The sequence below is a fragment of the Centroberyx gerrardi genome, chromosome 21 (genome assembly GCF_048128805.1).
Source record: "Centroberyx gerrardi isolate f3 chromosome 21, fCenGer3.hap1.cur.20231027, whole genome shotgun sequence".
NCBI classification, from domain to species: Eukaryota; Metazoa; Chordata; class Actinopteri; order Beryciformes; family Berycidae; genus Centroberyx; species Centroberyx gerrardi.
Window position 1 is genome coordinate 5060307 of NC_136017.1, and position 10989 is coordinate 5071295.

Genomic DNA, 10989 nt, shown 5'->3' on the forward strand with positions numbered 1-10989 from the left:
ACTGCAGTTCCCCGTAAACCACAGCACAGTGTGAGATCCTTCTCTATGAAATCGCTTCTTAAAATGCACTTTTATAGACTTGCTTTTGTATAATGCTTTGATTTCACCCACTTCTCATTTTTGTGCTTTTACTTAAACCACTTTTTCATTTGAATGTATTTCTCAATTGTATCTCCTTTGATTATATATTTATTTTTTATATATTGTTGTTTGTTTTTATGCCTTTTTTGTAATGTAATGTAAACTCATCTTTTTGATAAGTGTTATATAAACAAAGAGTAGTAGTAGTAATAACATTAATAGCATTAGTATTAATTATTAATAGTATAAATAATAATAGAAATAGTAGAAGTAGTAATAGTAGTAGTAATAATAGTAATAGTAGTAGTAGCAGCAGTAGTAGTAATACTAATAGTAGTAGTAACAGTAGTAGTAGCAGTAGTAGTAGTAGCAGTAGTAGTAATACTAATACTGGTACTAATACTAGTAGTTCTCCTCCTCTATATTCATCCAGCAGCAGATTAACTGTCAGACTGTTTGTGATGCAGCGGTCACAGGTTCGATCCCTGCAGCAGTCAGCATGTGTCCTTTAACAGTCTTCTGTCCTGCTGAAGAGTCCTGACACTGAACCCCTACCTGTTCACTCACTGCAAACCACACAGGATAAGAGTGTCAGCTAAACGCCTAAGAGTGTAAAAATGCAACAATTTTACCACAACTACTTTAGAGAATGCAATATGAAAAAGCAAAATGCCTCCTCACACACATCCACAGATACGTCCAGCGTTTAAAAATAGAGCCTTTAAGCATAATAAAGCATACAAACAAGAGCAGCATCAGCACTGCAACCTTCACTAGAACCAAAACTGTGGCAAAACAAACCCGAATATGGAACCAAAACCAAAATTACCCCCTACCATCACCGCTGCAAAGCAATATATAGGAAACACTGCCAATCTCTGGCAAGCTACCCCAAACATCTGTCACAGGAGCGGGATTACTGCAGAAACCAGAGAGCCATATGTGGGCGCTTCAGCTGCTCAACGGCCTTGATGATGCAGGGAAATAGTTACATATACTGTATGTATATCACCGCTGCTGGGGAAAAACTATGTAACTGCAATTATGGTGTTTTTCTTCTTCTTCCGGAGTTGAAAGTTAACAAAGTGATTTATGTGTTACGTAAGTTTCATGACACTTATCACAGTTGGTCATCATCAGAACTTCAGCATGTTGCTTTTGTTTCAAATAAAACAGTTAGCCACCTTGCATCAAATGATTTTGCTCATGCATTTAAATATAGATGATTCTTTTACCATGTGTTGAATTTAATCATCTTAAATATTCCCTGCACGGTTTACAAAAGCAAGCATCACAAATTAGATTAAATATATTGATTAAGGTACGACCGAAATGTGCTTTTGAAGGCTGATACTAATGGCAATATTTTTGTATTGAGGCTGCCGATATTTTGTGCTGATATCCAATATCTTGCATTTTTTTCTGTGTGGAAAAGCCTCTGAAACAGCACTTAGACCATCATCATTGGGATTTAAAATTAAGTTTTAAGTCACAATATATCACCTGTTATTTTCCTACCAAGATGGCCGTGTGGTGACGTAACAAAATACTATGAACAGGTGTTTACAGCAAATGTTAAAGCTTTCATGAACTGGATATAGATCGAATCACTATTGTGTTAGATCAATTGGTCAAAGAGTAGCGAAACTGATATTTATTAATATGAAAAAGTTGCAAATTATTCCTTTAAAGTGTCACAGAGGAAAACACTGCACCCCTACTGCTCACTCTGAATAAAACCGTCACCTAAATCCCTACCGTGTGAATCAGAAGTATGTGACTGTGGACCATACCAGCGCCACGGGGGCGGGGCCGCAGTGGAACTCCCAGTACAAGGGAAGTCCTGCCAGCTCGCTCTTCAGCCTCATGCTGATGTCGCCGTCCTCCAGGCGCGTCAGGGAGATCTGGGCGTCGCCGGCGGGCCGCCCGCCGCCCCCCGACAGGCAGGGCTGAGCCACCTCACACAGGTGGGAGAAGAAAGCCTGGGCCGACGCCCGCAGCCGCCGGTTCAGCTCCTGGACAGACGGCCCAATCAGATTTACTTATCAGTTTGAGGAAAGAGGTTCGTCAAAGACTGTGTTACAGAGAATAAAGGGCATAAATACAGATTGAAAACAAGGCAGCAGTAAACATGTCGTCCCCCATGAATGATGCAATCCCCTTCTGGGCCAAATCATTCACAAATATGTCACCTTGTTGTTGTTTATTGTGTGGGACAGGAAGAGTAGAAGATATTTTGAAATGTTTTTAACTGACTGGTTATCAGGATTTTCACCTGTAATTTGACCTGTAATTGTAGCCTAAATATTTTCCCATCATTTCTCATCATACTGATCCAAAGCATGTCTTTTTCAACATACTGACGTTCACTCTGTAATGAGACATGTCTGTAAAAAGTTCAAAGTCTAAAGTCAGGCCTTTCTCCTACAGGTTTGGTGCTACATGGATCACTGCTTTAGCACTTTATGGTGAAGAAATTGAAAAGATTTTGGTCCAAGTCAATCGGTATGAGAGAAAATGATGGGAAAATTGGGTCCAGGTGGAAATATCTGGAGTTATGCTTTAAGAACAAAGGAATAAAATGACAATGACTGATTACATGTGAAGGTGGCGGGTGAAGTAGAAAACTTACCAACCACAGTCCAAATTTACCAGCCTTTGGCCAGTGGTCGGTGTTAATTCCCCCCCTGCATACCTGCGCTCTGCTCTGGATGGCTGCCGAGTCCATCCTCTCCTCCCAGACACAGTGCGTGTCTGTCAGCAGGATGTGGTACGCCGTTTCCCCAAACCAGCTCTTGGCCAGGAGCTGGCAGCCGCTGATGCACACAGGAAGCCAGGGACGCTGCAACAAGACCTCAGCAGGGGCTCCGCTGCCCTCCATCGTGGCAGGACACCAAGGTCAGCACCGCTTCACTGAGAAGAGACATCTTCAAGTTAACACAAACCCCATGTAGCGTCGGATGGGCACACACTACATGATTTCAGGGATCAATTCAGCAGCATCCAAGCTACAGTCCTAGGATTTATTTCTTCAAATCAGTGTGTGTGTTAAAGTAAACACTGAGTTCTGGTTGGGGAAGCAAAGTGTACATCACACATTGCCAATTGCACGTATTTAGTGGCTCCACAATGTGGGTCAAAATAGGGATATGCTCTCAAAAGTATGCATGTTTTGAGATCGTTTCTGGATGTGCATGCCAGTGAACACCCACACCCAAAACAGAGTGTAATTTTCTTTTTTATCATACGTGTTTTTATCACTCACCTCCGAGGAATGCGCCCCCAAGCCTGGACACAGATCTGTTAAAGCCGCGCTACAGACGCCGTCCCGGCCGCATAATCACCGCCTTGCTGGAAGCCGACCGCAGTGGCAGCTCCTGTGGGTTACCGGCTCCTCTCTGGTGATCTGTAATGGGACTGTTTTCGGGAAAAAACGAGGTATTTCTCGTCATTTGCCATTTGAAACACAGGGCACGTTTCGGAGGTTGACTCACGCCACTTTAGAAATCGCAAAACTACCAAATCAGTCACTTTATGACTACAATATACTGCCATCCAGAGCTGAACAAAGAATGCCAGCGGTTAGAGAGTGTACCAGGGCGAGCTGTAGTACCGACACGTTCCGTTTCTCACTTACATGGAGAGAACGCTACGCCAAACTCAATTCAAAAATCTGTCAGTTTAATGTTGCCTTTCTTGTCGGCAACGATACAATCCTGATAGAACAAGAAAGGCCTTTTACGAATCGTTAGGAGAGACTGTTCAATTCGGCATACATTCAACACACTAAGCAGCACTTATTTTCATAAAATGTCCACCTTTATTGGATCGCCTGTCTGTTTGGCGGACGGTGTGAACAAAAATAACAAATGTGATTTTATTGAAAGTAAGCGCTGCTTGGGAAGTCATTTGTATGCCGAAGTTACCAGAAGACCCTAGCGATTCGCAAAAGGTCCTACGTTTTGGTCTACCATGTATGGAAGTTACATTTGTCAATAAGCAAGGAAGGAAAAACGAAACTGACAGACTTTTGAACGAACTTTTGCGACAACGTTGGTAACGACAACAAGAGAACTTAATTTGTGTGTCTGCTGGTGTAATGTCTGTCTAAAGTCACTAAAGTGTAAGTAAGTCACTACATTACTACAACAGCTTATAACAAACCTGAAAACACGTTAAAAAAGTATAAATTAATATGGTAATACGTTAAGAGTACTAACGTTTGCAACAAAAGGATGCTTGTCCCCTGCAGGTTCCTGTTGTTGTCAGTTTGGATTCCAACACCGACTTAAAACAACAGTGAATTTCAAAGGTTCCGCTTGGGAAAAATACTAATACTAATACTAATAGCCTACTACGAATACTAATAATAATAATGAAGCACTTTCCCAGAATAATTCACCAAGTTCTATGAGGAAACTGGCAAATGCAACAATACTTAAGACATTTCCAGTAATAATGGTAGGCTAATCAGTACTTTTTTTAAATCAGTATAGCCTAGTAAGTGATATATCAATAGCCTATATAGCCAGAACGAATATACAACAACTTCTGGCTAATTAAGGAATAAAACATCAATTACATGCCTGATGCACATTTTCTCGTCCTAATTCTGAAACTGTAACATAAAGTATAAGTGAGGTCTGATTTTCTAATATAAAATAACAGCCGCCAAATAAACATAATTCTGTTACAGGGTGCATTTTGTTATTATCTCCCACCAAACGTAGGCCTACTTAAATGTGTGACAAGTCATATTTGTGACTTCAGAACTCAGAAGTCGGAGCTTACAAGGAGCATTTGAAGGCAGCAAAAATCTTGCATTTTACATTGACTGCTCACACTTGATGAGAGGGTTGAGATCCTGACAATCACCAAATGTCTGTCTGCCATTTGTGTGATCATCATAGTCTGAAGCACTGTGGCTGCACATTCATAATCCCTAATGTTAAATGTGGTTGTGATTAAAATAATTTCCTCCTTGTGATTAAAGTCTTAAGTGTATAGAAGAGCAGAAAGTCTTGACAAGCAAGTTAAGTTTTGTGCCAACAGATGGCAGTATGGTTATGAGTACCAAAGAGGAAGAAAGATACTATACTGCAGCTCTAAGATAAACCATCTGAAAATGGCTGACATGCACTTTCTCAGAGCAAATTGCAGTGCAGTTATTGCACTATTTTCCTTTTTATATCTGCTATAGTTCAGTTATCGTCATCATCATCATTATTATTAACTTGGTGTTTATCTTATTATTAATCTTACCATTTTCATTACCATTTGTTAATACTGTTTTGGCTGTTGCTATTTTGTGACTGATCATGCATTTTCTCTGTTCTGTAATGGATTTTTTGCTTTTGGTGCTCCTTTCAAAATAAAAGCACATCACAGATTAGATGATTTCCTAGCTTTAGTGACACATGAAGCTTGATGTGGAAACCATGTGATTTCCAGGGGGCACCAGGAGTTGAATCTGGGACCTCTTGATCTGCAGTCAAATGCTCTACCACTGAGCTATACCCCCTCATGGAGGGCAGGTACAGTGTTCTGTACATCACAGGAGACAACACAGGAACGTTTCTGTAACAAAAAGACTCCATACTCATCAGTCTTAAAATAATTTCCCCTCCTTATTGAAGTCCCTTAGCTTTTTGTATCTACATTTCATAAATTGCATTTCTGCCCCTGACCCCCAATCACACTAAATACATTTCCAACATAATTTTTGAGGATGGATCCTAAATATATTTAAACCTGCTGTTGAACTAACAGCTTTAATTTGGAGTAAACAGGGGGCACCAGGAGTTGAACCTGGGACCTCTTGATCTGCAGTCAAATGCTCTACCACTGAGCTATACCCCCTTTTCCACATGCTGAAATGTGGATTTTATGCTAATAAATATGTGGCAACTTGGAATGGTTTCTAGAAAGACAGCTTCAATAGTTTTCCTCTTTGCTCATCAGTGTTCGAACCACTTTTCCTTCCCAACTGAAGACCATTCTCTCTTTTCTACATTTCATGATCTGTTGCATTTCTTCTATTGACCAATAATGATGAATATTTTCAACAAAAATGTATTTATGGAAAATGGATCAGAAATGTATTTACCTTCTGTGCAGCGCCTGCTGTTATAATATATGGGACCGTTTGCAACAAAAGGAATGTTGTCCCCTGCAGGTTCCTGTTGTTGTCGTTTTGGATTCCAAAGTTAAAACAACAGTGAATTTCAAAGGTTCGGCTTGGGAAATAATACTAATACTAATACTACGAATACTTGACTGCTCACGCTTAATGAGAGGATTACAGGTTCCTAACTATCATCAAATGTCTTTCTGCCATTTGTGTGATCATCACAGTCTGAAGCACTGTGGCTGCACATTCATAATCCCTACTGTTAAATGTGGTTGTGATGAAAATAATTTCCTCCTTGTGATTAAAGTCTTAAATGTATAGAAGAGCAGAAAGTCTTGACAAGCAAGTTAAGTTTTGAGCCAACAGATGGCAGCATGGTTATGAGTACCAAAGAGGAGCTTAAATACAGCAAATGAACAGTCTAGATACTGCAGCTCTAAGATGAACCATCTGAAAATGGCTGACATGCACTTTCTCAGAGCAGTCAGCTATTGCACTATTGTCCTTTTTATGTCTGCTATGTTTCAGTTATCGTCATCATCACCATTAGTATTAACTTGGTGTTTATCTTATTATTAGTCTTACCATTTTCATTACCATTAGTTAATACTGTTTTGGCTGTTGCTATTCTGTGACTGATCATGCATTTTCTCTGTTCTGACACTGATTTTTGGTGCTCATTTCAAAATAAAAGCCCTTCACGGATGAGATGGTTTCCTAGCTTTAATGACACATCAAGCTTAAACTGGAAGTCATGTGATTCCCAGGGGGCACCAGGAGTTGAACCTGGGACCTCTTGATCTGCAGTCAAATGCTCTACCACTGAGCTATACCCCCTCATGTCTTCTGCTATTTCCATACAGGAAAATCTCAGGAACAAAAGCCACAGCAGGTTTCCTCCATGCTCAGCAGGGTTTCAACGTATTTTCCTTCCTAAGTGACGTCCCTTTGGCTCTTTTCTCCATTAGCTGGTAGCTTTCTTGTTTCTCTTTGTAACAGATCCTAATTTTTCAACACATTATTTATGAGAACATCTGCCACACACTCAACATCTTGCATTATTTATATGATACCTGCTATGTCTACTTAATGAATAAAAGCAAAATGAATATCAAATGACATATTGTTCAAATATTTGTTAAAATCCTGACTTGTCTTGACAATCAGTTATTGTGTGTAGCTGTGAAAACCTATCCACATCGAGTGTGTATTACTGTTTGGATTCAACCTAACACATGGTGACATCTCATACAAGCTACGAATAAAAAAAAGTTCAAATTCATATTTAGTCCATTTTGTTTTAGCCATAGCACAGTGATGATACATTGTCAAAACACCACCAGGAGTTGAACCTGGGGAGAAAAGAGCCAAAGAGACAAAATAGATATAAACCCTGCTGAGCCTGGAGGAAACCTGTTGTGGCTTTTGGTCCTGAAACTCTCCTGTAGTCTCTGCTGAGGAGAGATAGAAACAGCAGGAGACATGAGGGGGTATAGCTCAGTGGTAGAGCATTTGACTGCAGATCAAGAGGTCCCAGGTTCAACTCCTGGTGCCCCCTGGACATCATGTTTGATCCAGTTTAAGACTGGTAGAGATTAATTTGTTGAACTTACAAAAGCAGATCAGTATGTTGTATCTCTAAATCCTGATGTACCTCTGCTACTTGGTTTTCTGTCCCTGAAGTCCCTTTGCTTTTTTTATCTATATTTCATGATATGTTGCATTTCCTCCATTGACCCAAAAATATGCCAAATAAACGTCCAAAATCATTTCTTTGAGGATAGATCCTAAATATATTTATGTTGAGTGTCATGTTCTCTGTTTAAATAAATGGCTAACGACAGAAAACCATGTAACTAGCAGAAGACATTTATTGTACTTCACTGGAAGCAACACAGGAAAGTTTCTAAAACAAGGCTGAAACGCTCCATGCTCATCAGTTTTATGACATTTTCCTTCCTTTTTTATTCTAAATGTCATGACTTGTTGCATTTCTGAACAGATTTCTATTAAATAAAATGGAAAATGTTCAAATTAATATTTGAGCCAGAGCACAGTGATGATACACTGTCCAAACAACTGACTGAGCAGTGTCCAGCAGGTTCAATCCAGTCAGAAATTACTAAGTGAAACCTCTGGATCATGACGTGGTTTCCGACCATTTGCTATACAGGTTTGATGTGAAAGCCATGTGATTTCCAGGGGGCACCAGGAGTTGAACCTGGGACCTCTTGATCTGCAGTCAAATGCTCTACCACTGAGCTATACCCCCTCATGAAAAACAGGTACAGTGTGCTGTACATCACAGGAGACAACACAGGAAAGTTTCTGAAACACTTCATGCTCATCAGTTTTATAGACGTTTTCCCTCATTAGTGAAGTTTCACATGTTGCATTTCTGACCCTGATCCACAATGACAGTGAATACATTTCCAAATAGGATCCATCCTCAAAGATATTATGTTGGAAATGTATTTGGTGTCATTGTGGGTCAGGGGCAGAAATGCAAATGAAATGTAGATTTAAAAAAACAAACAATGGGACCTCAATAAGGGGGGAAATTGCTGTAAGATTGATGATAATGGAGTGTTTCAGTCCTTTTTCTGAAACTTTCCTGTGTAGCACACTGTGTCTGTTCTCCATGAGGGGGTATAGCTCAGTGGTAGAGCATTTGACTGCAGATCAAGAGGTCCCAGGTTCAACTCCTGGTGCCCCCTGGGAATCACATGGCTTCCAAAACAACCTGAATGTGTCACCAAAACCAGGAATCTTTTTTGTGATCTGTTTGCCTGGGGGCTTTTATTTTGGAAAGAAAAAGACACCCAGAGAACTCCAGCATCCCAACAACAACCACTGACCACAGATCGGTTTGTGGTCTGGATCCTGATGGTTTCTGGTTGTCACATGGTTTCATCTGCATCTCCCTTACATCCATTAAGTGGATATTAGCCACGTAATAAAAGGGTTTTCTATCCAATTTTTAAAAATGGGGGACCTAAGGTATGAAAAACCCTAACACTTATTCCTTTTTGATTATGAATAGTTTCATTATGTGGCTAATATCCACTTAATGGATGAAAGGGAGATGCAGATGAAACCATGTGACGACCAGAAACCATCAGGATCCAGACCTGGACAAACTGATCTGCTGTCAGTGGTTCTTGTTGGGATGCTGGAGTGCTTTTTCTTTGCAAAATGAAAGCCCTCGGACAGGAAGCCCTGATGGGGTTTCCCAGGTTTGATGATATACTGATATACTGCTTCCAGGGGGCACCAGGAGTTGAACCTGGGACCTCTTGATCTGCAGTCAAATGCTCTACCACTGAGCTATACCCCCTCATGGAGAACTGTACTGTAATGCTGTACATCACATGAGACAACACAGGAAAGTTTCTGAAACACTCCATGCTCATCAGTTTTATGGATTATGAGATGCTTTTTGTTTATTCCTAGCTTTGGTAAGACATGCGGTTCATGGTGATACCTACAGTGTCTATGTGCTTTCCAGGGGGCACCAGGAGGTCTCATGGAGATCAGGTACAGTGTGCTGAATCACAGGAGACAACACAGGGAAGTTTCTGAAACACTCCATGCTCATCAGTTTTATAGGCATTTTTATTGAAGCCCCTATATGCTTTTTTATTCTAAATTTCATGATTTGCAGCATTTCTGCCCCTGGTCCACAATGACAACTAAACTCCCAACGTAATTTTTTGAGGATGGATCCTAAATATGTTTATGTTGTGTGTGTTAGAACATGGGAAATAACTACTGAAGGAATACCAGGATTTAGAGCTGCTGCTGAAAGTTCAACAAATTCATTTCTGTCAGACTTAAATTGGAATAAACAGTATTTCCAGGGGGCACCAGGAGTTGAACCTGGGACCTCATGATCTGCAGTCAAATGCTCTACCACTGAGCTATACCCCCTTTTACACACATGCAGTGGATGACAGTTTCAACAACAATTCATGGAAGATGGATCATAACTAGATTTACCTTGTGTGGTTTTGTGTTACTTTTGTGTATTTTGTAATTTATATTTAGCTGTATTTCCAAAAAATAAGATGGAATTTGCATCAAGGTTCCAGGTTGACCTCCTGGTGCCCCCCGGACATCACATGGCTTCAAAACAAAGCATCAGTAAAGCTGGGAGATATCTCACGGTCCAGAGGTTTCACTTTAGAAGTTCTGACTGGACCGGACCTGTTAATTTACTCTGGGCGACTCATCAGGATGACGTTCAGTCATTTGTTTTGACAGTGTATCATTGATATGTATTCATATGTATTCAATGTATTCATTATTATTGGTCAATGGAAGAAATGCAATATATCATAAAATGTGGAGAAGAGCCAATGATCTTCATTTCAGGAAGGAAAACTGGTTTGAACACTGATGAGAAAACTATTGTAGCTGTCTTTTCAGAAACTTTTCCATGGTCTTTTCTCATATTTAGTAGAGTATAATCAACATTTGTACATGTGTAAAAGGGGGTATAGCTCAGTGGTAGAGCATTTGACTGCAGATCAAGAGGTCCCAGGTTCAACTCCTGGTGCCCCCTGGATGTGATGTTCACTCAAATGTGGGTCTAGTAGAATGAACATTTGTATAACCTTTCAGAAGCAGGATGTCACAGGTGTAGATGTTTGTATACAGGTCAAGGGTCAGAGGTCATGTTCCTTTGAACCATTTGTTCTTTAGTTATTGGTTACATTTACTCCCAATATGAAACATGAAAAAAAAAAAAAAATTGGCTTTTATTTTATTTCCTTTCC

General features: G+C 40.1%; 1 protein-coding gene and 9 non-coding genes across 10 annotated transcripts in view; 3 read left to right on the forward strand and 7 right to left on the reverse strand.

Annotated features, from left to right (window-relative positions):
- The window catches only part of nhej1 (nonhomologous end-joining factor 1), a 20277-nt gene extending 15916 nt beyond the window's left edge, over window positions 1-4361 (reverse strand). Inside the window, exons 1-4 of the mRNA XM_078291078.1 lie at window positions 4302-4361; window positions 3347-3498; window positions 2777-2994; window positions 1875-2096 (exon numbers count right to left, since the gene is read on the reverse strand). Of these exons, the coding sequence (XP_078147204.1) occupies window positions 1875-2096; window positions 2777-2962 (408 nt within the window). The 5' untranslated portion in view covers window positions 2963-2994; window positions 3347-3498; window positions 4302-4361. The remainder of the gene's footprint in view (window positions 1-1874; window positions 2097-2776; window positions 2995-3346; window positions 3499-4301) is intronic.
- A 1169-nt stretch (window positions 4362-5530) lies between these two features.
- On the reverse strand, window positions 5531-5602 carry trnac-gca (transfer RNA cysteine (anticodon GCA)). The gene has a single exon. It is a non-coding gene; the product is annotated as a tRNA-Cys (tRNA).
- Window positions 5603-5868: 266 nt separating this feature from the next.
- Window positions 5869-5940, reverse strand: trnac-gca (transfer RNA cysteine (anticodon GCA)). Its single transcript has one exon. It is a non-coding gene; the product is annotated as a tRNA-Cys (tRNA).
- A 1036-nt stretch (window positions 5941-6976) lies between these two features.
- On the reverse strand, window positions 6977-7048 carry trnac-gca (transfer RNA cysteine (anticodon GCA)). Its single transcript has one exon. It is a non-coding gene; the product is annotated as a tRNA-Cys (tRNA).
- Window positions 7049-7697: 649 nt separating this feature from the next.
- On the forward strand, window positions 7698-7769 carry trnac-gca (transfer RNA cysteine (anticodon GCA)). The gene has a single exon. It is a non-coding gene; the product is annotated as a tRNA-Cys (tRNA).
- A 642-nt stretch (window positions 7770-8411) lies between these two features.
- On the reverse strand, window positions 8412-8483 carry trnac-gca (transfer RNA cysteine (anticodon GCA)). The gene has a single exon. It is a non-coding gene; the product is annotated as a tRNA-Cys (tRNA).
- A 373-nt stretch (window positions 8484-8856) lies between these two features.
- trnac-gca (transfer RNA cysteine (anticodon GCA)) lies at window positions 8857-8928 on the forward strand. Its single transcript has one exon. It is a non-coding gene; the product is annotated as a tRNA-Cys (tRNA).
- Window positions 8929-9476: 548 nt separating this feature from the next.
- On the reverse strand, window positions 9477-9548 carry trnac-gca (transfer RNA cysteine (anticodon GCA)). The gene has a single exon. It is a non-coding gene; the product is annotated as a tRNA-Cys (tRNA).
- Window positions 9549-10069: 521 nt separating this feature from the next.
- On the reverse strand, window positions 10070-10141 carry trnac-gca (transfer RNA cysteine (anticodon GCA)). The gene has a single exon. It is a non-coding gene; the product is annotated as a tRNA-Cys (tRNA).
- Window positions 10142-10703: 562 nt separating this feature from the next.
- Window positions 10704-10775, forward strand: trnac-gca (transfer RNA cysteine (anticodon GCA)). Its single transcript has one exon. It is a non-coding gene; the product is annotated as a tRNA-Cys (tRNA).
- The last annotated feature ends 214 nt before the right edge of the window (window positions 10776-10989 follow it).